Genomic DNA, 16,675 nt, shown 5'->3' on the forward strand with positions numbered 1-16,675 from the left:
GTCAAATCTCTGCCCCTGCACTTAGCGGCCAGCTGACTCGGGCCCAGTGTCCTCCACAGCATGACGGAGTCTCCCAGCCACCTTTACGGTTCTGTAAGGGTTCCGTGTGACAGAGAAGCAATGCACATCGCGTGCCGTTGGCCTAAATGAAATTTAAGTCGGAAACCTCGGGGGAAACATTGAAAGACGCGGCAGGGGTGCGGCGCGGGATGTGTGAGGATGTCTGCGAGATGGATAGGAGCGCCGTGAGACATAGAGACAGGATTTGCCTCTAGAGAGCAGAAGTGGGCCTAGCGGGTGTAGTTACAAGGACAGGGATTTCAAATCAACATAAAAAGGACCTTTTTCATCATTTGGGTTGTCCTGGGGGGACTCATCTGTCCCCAGGGGACTCATCTGGGTGATTTTCGAGATCTGCCTGCGAGGGAATCTTGCAGAGGAAAGCGGTGTCTCCAGCGCCCTGGACCTGGGCCTCTGCCCCTCACCCTGGGGGAGTCTAGCACGTGTGAGACCAGTTCTCTGGCTACATACGCCCGGGGAACACGCCCCCTGCCCGCCTCACCCCCCACCGGATCTCAGCCGGAGGAACACGAGTTACATCAAGGCAGTACTTGCTTCTTAAATTGTGGAAATACCCAGAACCGCTGTGAGGTTCCCCACCTAGCAGGAAGATGTTTGGGGGTGGTCTCAAGACCAGTCTGGGACACGATCTTGTTCTCTGGCGGAGTCGTGGGGGACAGCAGTGGACTCTGCTCCCTGCATGTCGCCCCACTCGGGCCTTTGTGGCACCACCTCCTGGACCCTGACCCTCTCTGAGACACCCCCCGCCCCTCCCCGAACTCCCAGCATTACTCCTTCTGCTGAAAATGGAGGTAGAACGTGGTCAGCAGCCTCCTCCATGAGGAAGAATGTACCGGAAGACTCCCTTTCCATCAGGAAAGGGAAACTTTCCTGGAAGCCCCACCCACCGGGACTCTGCCGCAGACCGCGTCCCAGGCCACAGTAGCTGGGACATAATTCAGGAGTGGCAAGTGGGCCAGCAACCCTACCGCCATGGTTACTGATCCAGCCTGAACGTGGGGCTCAGACTCATCGGTGCCAGAGAGGAGCCCCTCCTGTGGGTGTCTCCAACGTTGCTGCCCCGCATTTGCGCGCTCGCCAGCCCTCCTGGTCTAAGGTAACTGTTTACAAAGAGTCGGTGGATGCAATAGCCACGTAAGGGCCGGGGATGATGCTGGGGTGTGAGGGCTGCAGATGGTCATGTGAAATGTTCGACTTTTGCCTGCTTCCTGGAGGTCTGTGATAGCACTGAATTACGCCTGCCTTCTCAGGGCACAGGGTCACGGGGCCGGCGGGCGCTGGCGGGGTCCCGAGTCAGGCCCGAGGGGGCGCTTCAGACCAGCAAGAAGAAAGAGCCCCGGTCCAGAGTCACACCCTCCTGGTTCCCCTCCCAGCTCTGCCACTGACGACTGAGTGCCCTGGGATACGATTTCGTATAGTGAGCCTTGGCTTTCTCATCTATAAAGCGCTCCGGCCTGTGGGGGCTACAGGGCGGGGGGGAGAGCCTGGGGTGCGGCCCAGAGGGGCTCCCCTCCCCCACTGCCTCATGGTCTCTCTCTTCCATTGACCCATTTGCTCTCCTCTCTTCTGCCTCCTGTTCACCTCCCATCACTTGGGAGATCTGAGTGCCCCAAACCGTTCACTTCTCTTACCTCTTTTCCCCGTCACCCCGTCCGTGTCTTAACCCTGCTGGGGACACGTAGCGCCACCCCTGATCTGAGGCACAGGGGCTGAGCTGGCCGACTCCCTGTGCCCACCCCTGGAGAAAGGGGAGCCCGCTCTACTCCCCGGAACCGTGGGGAAGGGGACGGCCAGGGCTGCGGTGGCACAGCACAGGGGCAGAGGCCCCTGGCCGGCACAGGGACAGAGGGGATGCTCCGTCCGGATCCTCCCTTGGCCTCGCTCTCCCCCAGCTGAGGGGCCTCCCCAGGAAGGAAGGGTAGAGCAGGGAGAGGCTATGAGGAAAGACAGTCCCCTCCACCTGTCCTCCCCCCGGGGCTGCCCCACCTGCACACAGTTTGCTTGCACCTGCTGTGCCCTGGCACCGCGTTGGGACCACTGGGATGGGAAACGGGTGAGGCAGAGCCGTGCAGAGCTCAGAGCACAGCTTGGGAGCTGGGTCTGAATCCCAGCCATGGGCCTGACCTTTGACCCTCAGTGTCATCAGCTGTAGAATGAGGAGGGCAGCAGTACCCTCTGAGGGCTGTGGGGATGACCAGGTGAAAGTCGTGCAGCCCAGCCCTGGTACCAAGCTGGCACCGAGAGGCGGAAGTCTGTGACATCCCCAGGACCAGCCGGGAGCTGCATGTGTGTCCCTCTCCCCCTCCGGGAAAGGGGCCCACTGCTTGCCTGCCAGGGTCTGCTCCTGTTCTGGAGGGAGGGGACACGCCCAGTGTCCTTCCCCTTCTCATCCCCTGCCCCCTCCCCCGGAGAGGCGGCTGTGCTGCCAGCCAGGAAGGTTGGGGTGTCCGCCCGGGAGCGGAGGCCCCACCCCAGCGCCTCGGGGGCCCCTGGCTCGCCAGGAACCCTCCCACATGAGCTGCCACCCACTTCCTGGTTGGCCCTGTGGTCCCGTGCCTTCCACCTCATACGCACGAAAATGGTCTTGTCTCAGGAACAGGTACCTGGGGGGTTTCAGGGATCCTGTTTGCCGAATGGGGTTTGTGCTCGAGGGGGTGGGCACCCCAGCTCCCTGAGCGGGGCTTAGCTTAGCGCTCCCCTGACATCCAGGGTTAATCGGGCCGGCCACTGCCCTGGGGCCCCGTGCCCGCACGGGGCTGGCTGCAGCCGGGAGAGCTGTCCCTGCTGGACCCAGGCACAGCCCGTGTGGCCATCTGTCACAGCAGAGCAGCTACAGGCGTCCTGCCTGCACGGGGACACCGCAGGCCCCCCACAACCCGGCGACAACAGCCAGGGCAGGCGGGTGGGGCCAAGCAGGCTGGCACCCAGCAGAGGTGTCTGACTGGGACACGGGACACAGTTCTGCCTGGCGTCTGCTTTCATCCCTGGGGCAACAAGACAGGAGCTGCCTGGAGATCAGAAGCGCTGTGGGGCCACCTCTGTCCTGCCCTTGGGGGAGAGGGAGCGCCAGCTGCCAGGCGCTCCCACAAGCTCCTGGAGGGATCCCTGCCCATCTGCTTCTCCCGAACCCCTCCTCTCCGGGGAGTTCCCGTCTCTGAGAGGAAAGTAGTTTCACAGGCAGAAGAAGTGAGGGTCCCTGCCTTAGAAAGAAAGGAGCGGGTCCCCACCCCTCGTGTCTCCCGCAGAGCTGAGCACAGGGCCAACAGCAGGGTAGTGGGGGGGGAGGATAGGGGGGACCCTGAAGCCACTCCCCACCTGGCGGCTCTGTCTCGGGGAGACAGCCCGTGGCCCCCATGCGGGAGAGGAGGGCAGGGGTGGTCAGGGAGTTCCCTGCTGCCCAAGGGGCTTCCTCCCTGCCCAGAAAAGCCAAGTGCCTCTGGGACGGTGTTCCCTCCCTCCCCCACCGGCTTCTCTTCTCCACTTCTGTGCCAGGGTGTGGTCACGGTAGGAGGGTGAGGCGGGGGTGGCCAGAAGGAGGCGGCAGGAGGGGCCTGCCAGCTTCCCGAGGTGGGGCAGGAGGGCCACCAAGCTTTGCTGAATGAATGACAGAGAGGACGCCGTGGTTACAGGGTTCCGGAGCACGGAGCATGCGGGGGCTCGCGTCCTACTTCTTGCCCTGACGAGCTGCAGCTCTGAGGCCCCCTCTGCCCTGGCTCCAGGTGAGGGCCCGTCCCGCTTGTGGTTGGCGCGACCCGGATGGACGGGGTGGTGCTCCTCGGCGCCAGGGGTGTCCAAGCTTCCACTTACTCTCAGGGGGGGCGGGGGGCAGTTCCCAAGACTGGGGGTCTTTGGCCCCTGACCCCGGCGGACCCCTGTCGGTCGCTGTGCATCCCCTGGGTGTGACTGGGGGCCACAGCAGGGCTCCTGCTTCAGTCGGGAGGCGCTCAGCCTGCAGGTGCATGACGGGTGGGTGTGGATCTGGGTGGGCTGCATGAGGGCAGAGGCGTTTCAGTGTCGCTCGGGGAAAGTTGAAAGTTTGGGGCCGTGATAGGTTTTTTTTTGTTTGTTTGGTTGGTTTTTTTTTTTTTTTTTTTTGCATCGTGGCACTAATGAGATATGAATGGGGCCTCTCCCTGCAAGAGTGTAGCCGGAGCCCCATGCTGGGGTGGCCTGTGTGTCATCGGGGGACAGGCACCCGAGCGTTGCTTTGAAAACAGTTTCTAGCCTGTCGTCTTTTTAAGAAATTCTCACTGGGACTCAGCAGCTTGGTCCCTCTGTGTCTGCTCCTGTCCGAACACGTGACATCCACGGTGCTCCCTGTCAGGTGGGCTGATGGCCATGCTGCTCCTGGCTCAGGAGCTTGGAGGACAGACGGAGGTTTCTCTGTGGCAAAGAGCAGGCGGTCCTGGCCGGGGCCCCCTGCCCCCAGTAGTGTTTTCACCGTTCTCCCTGCCCCCCATCCAAGGCTGAGCATGGCCTGGGGGTACTGCTTGGAAATGGGGTTGTGGGTCCCCGGACCGCCTCCCCACCAGGCCCCTGGGCCATCCTTCCAGCCCCTGGGCCTCTCTGCTCACGCCCAAGATGCCCCACAGGCAGAGCCGATCCCCCCAGTGCGCTCGGACTGGCAGTGCCTCCGCGGACGGACTCACTCTTGCCCGCCACCCCTGCTCACGGGGAGGAGTGGGCTTGCGTCTCGCGGCACCCCGCTTGTGGGAGAGAGAGGAAGGGTGTGTTACGCAAGCAGCCTTCCGGATCTGGTGGTTTTGAGCAGTTACACCTCTTCCTGTCTCTTTGTGGGGTGCACACTGGCTGCCGTGGCTGCTGCAGCTTTGGACCCATAAAAGGCGGTGGTTTCACGCCATGTCATAGTCACAGTGGTTCTTCGGGGCTTTGGCAGGAAGGATTTCCAGGGACGGAGTAGCAACACGCAAAGTAAGGTGAGCTCGACAGACAGGAGCTTGAGTCCCAGCCCCGAGCCCCGAGGCTTCTGGGAAGAGCCCCCCGACGTCCACCACCCCCAACAGCACGAACCTCTCCTGTCTTCTCCCCCTCGGGCAGTGTTCACGAGCGCGCAGCGTGTGCCTGGTGCTGCTCTGGGCACTCGGACCCACCGGGGAACAAAAGAGACAGAGCTCCCCGCCCTGGCGGAGCCGACGTCCAGGGGTCTCACAGGAGATGGGGAAGGAGTAAACGTGGGGAATCATCCATCGCTGGTGTCTCGGTAATGACCCGCGCCAGACCTCCGGGTCCTCGCCCCCGCCCCCTTATTAGGGCTGGCCTTTACAGCCAAGAGAACAAAAGTCCTGAGCCCCTGGCATAAAGGACATCGAAGCTTCTCTCTCTCCACCCCTCCCTCTGGAGGAAGCCAGCTGCCTCGGCATGAGAGACCCAGGTGGTGGGAAGGGGGCCCCTGCCCACCCCTGTGTGTGAAACATCTAGCGTCTCCAGCCCCCAGCCCAGCGGACACCCTCACCGCAACCTCAGGAGAGACCCTGGGCCAGAGCTACCCGGCCGGGACAACCCCCAATCCCTGACTTTCCAAAGCCACGTGAGAATTCTTTGCTGTTTCCAGCCCTAACCCGGGTCACGTGGCAATAGGTGAACTCATGCAGTGTTAGAATTCTTTTTGTTTTTAAGTTTATTTTTGAGAGAGAGACAGAGACAGAGACAGAGTGCGAGCAGGGGAGGGGCAGAGAGAGAGGGAGACACAGACTCCGAAGCAGGCTCCAGGCTCCGAGCTGTCGGCACAGAGCCCAACGTGGGGTTCGAACCCACAAACCGCCAGATCATGACCTGAGCCGAGGTTGGATGTTTAATCCACTGAGCCACCCAGGGGCCCCCAGTGTTGTAATTCTTAAATCCTCCACTAGGTGGGGACAAGCCTTCGGGAAGCTTGGAGCTTCCAGGATGATCAGGAATTGGGATGCAGCCACAGACGGCCCAAGAAACACAGGTCCCACTATGACGCTGAATCATCTCTGCATGTGGCTGGCCACATGCACAAGGGGTTCGTCTTTTTCTGGGGAAAAGACGAGCAGCCCCCACGGGCAAAGCAGAGAGGCAGCGAGGCAAAAGCAGATGTAGCAAATCTGAGGACCGTAAGAAGAGACCACCGCCTGGGAGGAGGCGGCGGCACATCTGTGCCCCGTGGTGCACACCTCCTTGAGGAAGGAGGTATGATCAGGGACTCCCCGGTCCTGGACCGGCACCTTCTGTCCACCAGGGCCAGGCACAGGTGGATCCCAGCCCGCGGCCCTCCCAGCGCACCCCCACCCGTTAGCACGTCAGATCCTCCTCAACTCCCATTATCCCATTTCACAGATGGAGAAACTGACACTTAGGAAGGTTGAAAGAGCTGCCCCAGGTCAGACAGCAGATCTGAGCCCAACCGGACCTTGCCTCCCTCCCTGACACCTGGAATGGTCTCCTCGGGTCACCCACAAGGCGGGATTGTGTCATCAGACCAGCCCTGGAGGAGGATAGAAGCGTGTGTGGTGGCTCTGGTGAGGCTTCGAGTCAGGAACTGTGACCCAGGGCTCAGGAGCTTGTGCTAAATGACGTTTCCCACTGCCCGGTTTTCTTGCGCTCCAGAATCTACAGCGGTGAGACGAGCGGAGGCTTTTTCCGCCAACTGGAGGTCCCTCCCGTGACTCACGAGTCGTAACTTCATGTAACGAGGCTGGGCCTGAAGGCTGAAGCCAGTAGAACATACTCCCAGGAGGGCTGAAATCACAGCTCCATTCACCTTCCGCGCGACAGTCCTGGGGGACCAGGGGGTGCGTTCGTCCGTGGCGATGGTGGAGGCAAGTCTGCCGCGGCTCAGGCTGGAGCTGACTCGGCCTCACTGCTCACCATTGGCCAAAGTATGTGCGGCCGTGTGTGCGTGCGCAGGCGACTGTGCGCGAGCCCTGCCTGTGAGTGAGAGAGCGATGGAGGGAGAGGAGGAGCAGAGAGAGGACAGAGAGCAGGTGTACAAACCAGACAAAATACAGACAATCAGGGAATAGAACGGAGGGCACATGGGCGTTCCTTGCTGTGCTGATTCTTTACAACCTCAATGATGTTTGAAAGTTTGCAGAATAGTAAGCTGAGGAGAAGAAAGGCAGTGCCCATAGATGGAGCCCTGGGCTTTGGGGGGGCCTGCCGTCCTTGTCAGCCCCCCTCCCATACTGTCTGAGAGCTGGGACTTACCCATTTTCTTCCCTCCTGAGCTCAAAGCGTTTTCACTCCTTCCCTCTGCTTCCGTGAGAAAGTACAGGCAGGGCTTTGTGAGTGTTTCGTGCCTCAGTTTCTCCGAGAATGAGTCAGGCGGCTTGCTCAAGGTCACATCCAGAACAAGTGGATGGAAGTGCAGGGGACGGAGGGGCCCAGACTGCGGACCTCCAGGCTGCACCCTGGGCCAGGTAGGCTCTCCAATGGCTTCTGAAGCCTTTCTCCCAGCCTCCCTTCCTCCGTGATCCCTGGGATCGGCAGCCTCCCGCTAGCACACTGGCCCCTCGGGATGGCCGCGGGACAGACGCGGTCTCTCCTACCTGGACTGTGGCAGCTGCAAACGAGGAGGAGGGCTCTGGGCAGGCCAGCCGAATGCAAGGCAGGGGGCAGGGGAAAACCTCACGGGTCCCCCTCCCTCCCCAGGAGGTGGCAAAGGCACCAGCCCCCCAGGAGGAATGAGGCCTGTCGTTCTCGTGAAGTGGGCACGAGGGCGTGGCCAGTGCCTGGCTGCAGGTCGGGGAGCTGGCTGCTGGCTCCAAGGGGAGCCTGACCTTCGGAGTCCAGGTGAGGTGGAGAGGAGTGTGACAGGCGACCTACTCAGGGGCACCTCCCTGAGTGCAGCCCATATTGTCCTTGTCCCTGTAGCTGCCCTGAGTACCACACCTGGGACCGACAGAGCATTGCACCCTCCAGAGAAGACTGCCCTTGTCCCTCATGCAGCCAGGGTCCCCAGGCCCACCCAGCACCGCGGGCAGTCTGTTTGCCCTTAATGCAGACGCCTGGCCCCTTCCCCTCTGCTTTCCCTGGATGAGCCTTCAGCAGGCTGAGTCAGACTCATTCATTCATTCATTCATTCATTCATTCATTCAACAAATATTTGAGTGTTTCCCGGGCACAGGTGTGAACACAGCAGACAGATTCATGGAGCTGGTGTCTTAAGGGGAGGGAGACACAGCCCACAACTGGGACACTAGGTGAAGTGGAAGGTATGTTGGAAGGTGACAGTGCTAAGGAGAAAAATGACCAGGAGAGGATTAGAGGAACACGGGGAGATGGGGTTTGCAATTTAAGACAAGGCGTCCAAAGAAGACTCAGCAAAAAAGTGACCTTTGTACAAAGAGGCAGAGGTTGGAGAGGGGGCCTTGGGTGCTTCACGGGGGGTCAGAGAGCTTCCGGCAGAAGGAAGCCCGAAGGTTTGAGTGTCTGTGGGTTCATGAGACACCGAGGCCACTGGTGAACTGCAGGCCTTCCCTCTCGACAGAATGGGCAGCCACTGGAAGGTTTTGAGCAAAGTAATGGCATCTGATTGATGTTCTAGTAGGATCGCTCTGGCTCCTGTAAACTAGACCATGAGGCGTAAAGGTGGAAGCCGAGACCCATCAGGAGGCTATTGTGAGGACTGTAAGAGGGAAGGTGGTGGCCTGGACTGGAGAGGAGGTGGTAGGGGCCACTGGGGCAAGCATGGGATTCTGGATGTTTCTGAAGATGCCTGTATAATGGGGGAGCCGGGGTAGCGGCGGCCAGGGGCTCCACGTGGGACAAGTGAATCTGAGACGCTTGCTCCGCACCCTATAGAGATGCCCAAAGGGCAGTTGAATAGATGAGTCTGGGGTCCGGGGGGGAAGCTGGGACCTGGAGGTACAGTCGCACGGGTTCCGGTGTAAGCACACGATTCAGAGCCAGGAGACAGGTGGAAATACGAGGCGCTTCTTGTGATGCAAAAGAAAAGAGATTCACGGTCACAGAGGTGAACGGGGAAGCCAAGGAGACTGAGAAGCAGCAACGGGGAGACAGGAAGAAAGCGTGCGTCCCAGGAGCCGGAGAGTGGGGGCAGCCCCGCCGTCACCCCCAAGCCGTGGGCACCATCAGACTTAGCAACAGGAATGTGACCTTGGCAAGAGTAGCTTCCTCAGAGCGGCGGAGGCAGAAGGGAGAATTGCGGACCAGAAAGGACAGCTCTTTTGAGGAATCTTCCTGTGAATGGAAGGAGGGAAGCAGGACAGTTGGTGGAGAAGGAAGGGGATCCAAGAAGCTGTGCTTTTTGTTGTTTAAGATGAGAGAAGTAATGAGCGACCGCGTGAGGAGGGCAGTGCTCCATAGAGGACAAAGAATCCACATTGAGAGTCGAGATGCTCTTGAGTGGGGGCGGGAACGGGGTGTGTGCTCAAGCAGGCGCTGTGGCCGTGGCCGTGGCCGTGGCCAGGCGTCCAGGTGGCAATAGGAGGGGAAACAGAAGGTTCTAAGTCACGTGGCAGAGGACGCGTTGGGGACTTCAGGGGAGAGGCGCGCCAGCGTCATGCTGGAGGCGGGGGTGGGGCCTACAGCGGGGTCAGCAACCTGCTGTGTAAAGGGGCAGGTGGTAAATATTTTAGGCTGTGGAGGCCAGACGGTATGTTGTGGTGGCCCGGTGTCACAGTGTAGCACAGACACAGGTGCGGCTCGTGAGCTGACGGGCACGGAGGTGTTCCGGTAACACCTTACAGAGACAGGTGGCAGGCTGCATCTGGTCTGTTGTTGCTAATTTGCCGGTTCCTGGTCCGGGACCCAGGCTGTGGGCCAGCAGTCCTCAAAGCGTGGTCCCTGGGCCAGGAGCACGAGCATCACCCGGAAGACTAGTTAGAAATGCAGATTCCTGGGCGCACCCCATGTCTGTGGAACCTGAGACTCTTGGTCCCCACAACCATCTCCAATTCAGACGGAGCTTGTGATTCTGGAATCCTGGGAGTTAAGTACCCCTGAGTGCCCAGGCTGGGGGTTGAGACACCACCACTTAGCAACTGGACCCAGGGAAAGGGAGACAGGAGAGAGTGGGGTGTGGGCTGGGTCACATCCCCCAGTGAAGGGCACAGGCGTCCCGCCTGCTATGGGCTGCCTGGCCCCATCCCCTTCCACAAGACCCTGTGAGGACATGCTGCGTCCCCCACCCCTGTGGCCATCCCTCCTCCCCGGTGACCTCTGGACCACCGTGTTTGGACGCAATGCCTGGCACTCTGGGGACCCCCAGTTCTGTGGCTGTGGTTTCCTGTCCACGGACAGGGCTCCGTGTTGTTCAGGCAGCCAACAGCACCTGCGCACAGAAGGGCCTCGACAGACATTCTGTGCACCGGTAAATGACTTAAGGTTAATGACTTTCATGAGAAGGTTGGCTTTCGTGCCCTGAGCCACCTGGCAGAGCAAACCCCAGGAGCACCTGATGGGCACAGAGGGGAGCCTGCCTCTGAGGCCTCCCACCCCCAAAGCTGCAGGACTCAATTCCCCTGGAGCTGTGTAACTGACCTCTCTCTGCGGGAGAGGCACCGTGCCTCTTTCTTGCTTAGATTTGGGTGGGGGCAGTCAGGCTGGTCCGTCTGGTGACAGTCACCCTGATGGACCCCAGAGTAAAAGAATAGGTCACCAGGAGGCCCTCAGGGTCTGCCTGGAGCCATCCACCAGGTGTGGATGGACAGGGCCAAGCAGACAAGGGGCCTGGGGAGAGGTGAGCCTGGGTCACAGCATCGCAGGTCATGAGGAATCAGCTGATAAGCCTGAAGACTGGATTCGGCATCAGCCAAGGATCTACTGCATTTCTTTTAAGGATTTAAGTGCATTTTTTTTTTCATTTTGTCATTTCTTTCTGAATGAGATTTCTTAAGAATGAAACTTTGCAGGGGGCGGGGGCACCTTCATGGCTCAGTCAGTTAAGCATCCAACTCTTGATCTCAGCTCAGGTCTTGATCTCATGGTTCGTGAGTTTGGGCCCTGCATTGGGCTCAGCTCTGGGCACGGAGCCTACTTAAAAGAAAGGAAAAGGGGCGCCTGGGTGGCTCAGTCGGTTAAACGTCCGACTTCAGCTCAGGTCATGATCTCACGGTCCGTGAGTTCGAGCCCGCGTCGGGCTCTGTGCTGACAGCTCAGAGCCTGGAGCCTGTTTCGGATTCTGTGTCTCCCTCTCTCTCTGCCCCTCCCCTGTTCATGCTCTGTCTCTGTCTCAAAAATAAATAAACGTTAAAAAAAATTTTTTTTTGTTAAAAAGAAAGGAAAAGAAGAAAACTTTGGGGACCTTCGCTGTCTGCATCATTTCCATCATTTCCATGAGGTTATCTCTGTAGTGAGATAACCTCTGATTTGCATTTTCTCTCCCCATTTTTCCAGCATGTTCACACACATGCGCACGCCCCCCACTCAGAGGAGAGCTAAGTGATAGTGAGACCTAACCTGCACTACGTACGAGCCCTCTGCCGGGGTTGGAACGTGTCCAGAGAAAGCCTGCTTCCTGCTGGCAGGAGGGTCACGTCCCGGCAGAAGGAAGAGTGATGGGCATTCACTGAGAGGCCCCGCTGGGAGCAGGCGGGGCTGCGTTTTGAGCCCAGACCATCCTTTTAAAGCCCATCGGCGTGGTGATTTTGGATCAGAGGACCATCACTCTTTTGGAAACCCTGTATTACATCCCTGCTGAGTACCAAGCCCTGTTTGAGGCACAGAGGATGTAACAGTGAACAAAACCAGCAAACTTTCTGTGCTGGTGGGGCTCGCACTCCAGAGAGAGTTAAGACCTCATAACTCAGGGACAGACCATCAAGAAGGTCCCTGGTGCTGACTACACAGGACAGCAGGCAGGGTGCTGGGAGAGAACCCCTGAGCATGATAGTCAGGGGCGGGCTCCCAGAGGAGACCCATGCTGAGAAGGTCGGTCATAAGGGTATTTCAGGCAAAAGGAGCTGTAAGTGCAAAGGCCCTGTGGTAGGTGTGCCCTTGGCCTGTCGGAGAAGAGAAGAAAGGGGTGCATGACCTAATCTCCTTTTAAAGTAGAAATGGAAGGAGGGAGAGCAGTCAGGAGGTCCAGGTGACATGTTGGTGGCTCAGCCTGCGGGTAGCAGGGGGAAGAGCGAATGGACAGACATGTCTGTTGCATTCATTATGTGTTGCTACATAAAAATACTGCTGGAAGCGTAGGGCCTGAAAACTCAGTTTCTGTGAGTCAGGAGTCCGGCAGAGCACAGCTTACCAGGGTCCTCTGCTTCAGGGCCTCACAAGCCTGCAGCCAAGGTGTTTGGCCAGGGCCGGGGTCTCATTTGAAGGCTCAACTGGGGAAGGATACTCTTCCAAGCTCACGCAGTTCGAAGGATTCACTTCTCTGTGGGTGGTTGGACGGAGGGCCTCAGTTCCCGGCCTCACGGGCCTCTCCAGCACGGCAGCCCGCGTCGTCACAGCCAGCAAGGGAGAGAGTCTGCGAGCAAGACAGAAGGCACTACCTGTATCACCTGATGATGGAAGTGACATCCTGTGACCTGTGCCATGTCCTGTAGGGCGGGAGCAGGTCATTAGGTCCAGCGCACACCCACGGGGAGGGTGTGAGTCTCTGGAGCCGAGGTTATCCGACTGGCTGCCTTCCTGGAAGCTGCCCTGGGGCACCTGGGAATCTGCAGGCTCAGGGATGAGCCTGGGTGGTGGTGGTGCCACTTCCTGGGACAGGGGAGACAGCCAGAGTTCTAAGTCCACAGATTTCCCCTGGCACCACCAGGAAAGGGCTCGCGGACCCTCAGGAAGGCAGCTGGGGAGGCGGAAGGGAGAACTACTGAACCCGACCACCCGCCTTGTCTGAGCCCCCATGGGCTGGTCTGTCCATCTGGTGTGGGGGGTACAGGTGCCCGACATACAGGGCCTTCAGGATCACAGAGCCTTCTGGGCAAACCAGACTGCCCTTTTTGAACCACCTCCCCTCTACTCTGCTTTTCCTCCAGAATCTTCCGTCCGTGAAGAAGAGGGCAGGTCAGCACAAGTGAGGCCGGCTCCATGTATCCGGAATCGACAACGGGCTCCCCAGCGCGGCTCTCTCTGCGGCAGACGGGCTCCCCCGGCATGATCTACAGGTGATTCCCCCGCCCCCCCACCCCAGCCACCTGGGCCACTCTCGGGGTCAGTCCTGCGTCTGGTTGGGGGGAGTCCCTGAGGCCAGCCCCACCCCTTGGCCCAGAGGGAAAGATCGAGGGAGGCCCACAGGACTCTGAGGTGCATGTAGGCAAGCTCTTTCTCCAAGGAAAGGAATGGAAACTTTTAAAACCAAAGTGGGACAGAAAAGCCCGCGGTTTTCCCAGAGAGGTGAAGCCAGGATTAGACTTGGCCCTGACTCCCCTGAAATCTTGGAGGTGGCAGGCCCGGAAGCGAGTGGGGGACCCTCCCCAGTTCCTGTTTCTTTCTTACACATCACAGGCCGTGCAGCCCCCTTTGAGGGGGGCTCAGAGCCTTGCACCGGGAGGGTGGAGGCATCCAGCTGCTCACCAGGCACCCTTACCTCTCTAATGTGGGGGCCGCCTCCCAAACCCAGCTCTGGGTCTTTCCGTTTGGAAAGTAGCCCAGGCTGAACCACAGGGAGGGCACGCCAAGGCGTTGGGTGAAGGCTGCTGTCCCGGGCACGGAGCACAGAACCCGGATGGCAGTGGTTGTCCCGAAAGATTGGGGCCCGGGCGGGACACCAGGGGGGCCCATCGGTCCCGATGGATTTGGGCCTTTGTCAAAAATTGTTAGGGCCTGATCCAGAGCAAGTATCTGTAGAGCCCACAGGGAAAGGGGGCGTCTCGCCTTCATCCAAGTCCTAAAAAGAACCGCATGGTCACATGCAGACGCGCCAGCACGTGGGGTGGCCGGCAGCTTCTCGGCTTGAGGGTTTTGTACTGTCGTTCTAAAGCAGGTTTCGTTAAAACCCAGACCGTCACCCAGAGGTTTACCTCTCGTCTTTGCTTCCCCGCCCGCCCCGCGTGGGGAAGGAGCCTGGGCGCCCGAGGACCCCGCGTCCGCCCAGGCCGGGCCTCCGCCTCCCTGTGCCACTAGGTGGCGCTGCCACCGAGCACTTGGTACGCGGGCGCGCGTCCTCCCGACCCACAGCCCGGAGCTGAGCGGGGAGGGGCCGGGCCGCGGGGCCGTCGCTGGTGTGTCCCGCGGGGGCCGTCGCCTGCACCTCCCTGTGGCTGATGCCAATTGTGGACTCTCTCTCTCTCTTTCTCTCCTTTTGCTCTGTCCTCCATCGCTGTCCGCAGTACTCGGTATGGGAGCCCCAAAAGACAGCTCCAGTTTTACAGGTAATGAGCCCTCCGTTTTCCCTAAGACCCGCACGCTGAAGGCAGGGGAGCGGGTGGGAGGGCCACGCCCCGTGCAGGTCGGGTGTGCCGGTGACCTCTCCAGTAAGACACGGGCTCCGGTGGCCACCCACACGGCACCGTGGAAGGCTCTGATGAGCAGCGTGAAGCCGCTTCCGTGTGTGAGCTGATCTCTAGAGTTCACTTGCGTTTGAGCAAACGGACTTGCGATACCTGCTTAGCCCTCGCCAGATCCACCTTAAAATCTCACTCGTGGGCGGCGGATGTGGCTGTCTCCTGTTGTCTCTGGTGGGTTTGTGCTTCTTGGGTGATTAGAGTAAAAGAGACGGGGCGAACCCAACTGTTCTCCCCTTTTCTTTGGATGTGAGCTGACTTGTAATCAGAGGCTGATACCGCCTCAGGGGCGTGTGGCTCTGGCGCGACCCGGGTCAGGGGCGGACCTGCTGGTGTTTGTCTGGTGCGCGTCCCCGTTGCTGAACCAGCACAGCGTGTTCTTGGGTCGGAGGCTGTGCCCCAGAGGGACAGGGCGTCCAGGTGCGTCCAAGGCAGGTCAGCCAGCAGAGTCCTCCCAGGAGAGTCCCTTCGGCAGCCTGTAGCTCACCTGTGCAGTGGGGAGGGGAGCCACCAAGGTGGGTGCTCCTCGGGAAGGCTATAACTCCAGAAATTTACTTTGATTGACATTTCGGGAGCCCCGGGTCAGCCCCGCCAGCCTCAGGACCACGTGGCTCTTGGGGGCAGGACCCTGGTGCACGGTGTTTGTCCTGGCATTCGGGCCTGCGAGGTCTGTGTCCAGGAGCAGCTCCCCAGGGTCGCACACACCCACCAGCGCAGAGCCAGGGGGCGGTCGCCGCCGACACCCCCCGGAGGACGCGGGGACCTGGATTCCCACAGCCCCCCCGCACCTCTGAGCGTGACAGCGGGTCTGGGTCCTCGGGCTGATTTCGCCACTACTCCGGTGCCTCCCGTGGGGTCTCACTCCTTACGGAGAACCCTAAAATGGTGACTGGAATTGTTGCTCGATGAGATTTTGCCTGAAATAGTTAGATCTGAACCTGGGCTTGCAGATGCTTTTCTCGGATGACACTTTTGCCATCACGTACGTATGACGGCATGGTGTATCAGGGCGAGTGCGAGACATTCGTCCCGGAAGGACTTGACCACTGGGACCAAACAGGCCTTCGAGCTGCATCCTCTGAGACCGCGGAGGAGAGGCGTGACAGGGTGGGTGGCGGGGCCGTGGCACAGACCGCCGCCTAAGGGGCCCCGCCGCGGGACGGGACGAGTAGATTGCCAGGTATCACAGAGCCAAAGTGAAGGAGGGTCCCACTCCCCTTGCTGGCCCTCGGGGCCCCACAGATCCAACCTGTTGTCCACTCCCTGGGGAGCCTTCTGGTTGACCCCCGCTGTGCCCAAGAGGCTGTCTTACCCTGAGACGAGCCCTGATGGAGAACTGCACCCCAGATCCGCCGACCTCTGTCCCTGACGCCCACAGGCTCTGGCCGTCCTGCCCTTTGCAGCTCCAGTGTGGTTGCTTCTCACAGACACCGAGGTGTCTCCCGTGGGGTCTCCGACTATGACCTCTAAAGAGGCTGCATCTGTGTTTAATGTACTGGGTGCCACTCGCAGTGGGGCATCCTTGTCACCTGGGCCCTGACACAGCTACCAGAGGGTTAAGTCCATCGGCAGCATCCTGCCGACTGATCACCCCTCCCCGAACGGGGCAGAGGTGTTCAAGGTGTGCACCCTGCCTTGGGGCGGCTCACGGACCAGTAAGGGAGGTGAGACCCTGTATCTGTCAGCTCTCCCAGAGAGTGCCTCGTAACAAACAGGCCCCAAACTCAGCACCTTACAAGGAGAAGCGTGTATTTCTTGTTTATGTGTCTGTGTCAGTTCATGTGGGCTCGGCTGGGTTTGGTCTGAGCCGCAGGTGGGGCCCAGGTGTTCATCCTCCCATCGTTTTTAACCAGAGGCTATTCCCAGCAAAAGTGCCAGAGGAAGAGCAGAATCACGTAATGTCTCCGAAGGCCCACGGTTGGAACCGGCACACCGCTCGTTCTTTTGGCCAAAGCAAAGCTCACAACCACGCCAGATGTCCGAGGGCAGGAAGATATTCTCCCGCCCTCCCACCCCAGGAGAACTACAGTCATGTGACGCAGAGGCGGGTAGAGGACCCGGCATCATAATGCAGTCTACCCCAGAACCCAAATAACCAAAATATCTAGAAGGCAGAACGTGTCGTGGGGGAAGTCTAAACAGCTGTTGGCGTTCCGAGGAAGGCCAGGCGTGGGCACAGCCCACTGAGAGTCGGG

At 59.8% G+C, this 16,675-nt stretch overlaps 1 protein-coding gene across 8 annotated transcripts in view; it reads left to right on the forward strand.

The window, feature by feature from the left end:
• KCNAB2 (potassium voltage-gated channel subfamily A regulatory beta subunit 2) overlaps nucleotides 1-16,675 on the forward strand; it is an 84,742-nt gene that overhangs the window by 20,272 nt on the left and 47,795 nt on the right. For 2 of the 8 annotated variants that reach the window (XM_045035004.1, XM_019836067.3), the window contains exons 2-3: nucleotides 13,014-13,142; nucleotides 14,307-14,348. In XM_045035004.1, the coding sequence (XP_044890939.1) occupies nucleotides 13,066-13,142; nucleotides 14,307-14,348 (119 nt within the window). In that variant the 5' untranslated portion in view covers nucleotides 13,014-13,065. Of the gene's footprint in view, nucleotides 1-2,570; nucleotides 2,681-3,710; nucleotides 3,801-4,861; nucleotides 5,019-13,013; nucleotides 13,143-14,306; nucleotides 14,349-16,675 lie in introns of those variants that run through there. The other 6 variants (XM_019836069.3, XM_019836068.3, XM_045035007.1 and 3 more) reach the window with 6 other exon arrangements.

This window comes from Felis catus, chromosome C1, assembly GCF_018350175.1.
Source record: "Felis catus isolate Fca126 chromosome C1, F.catus_Fca126_mat1.0, whole genome shotgun sequence".
Lineage (NCBI taxonomy): Eukaryota > Metazoa > Chordata > Mammalia > Carnivora > Felidae > Felis > Felis catus.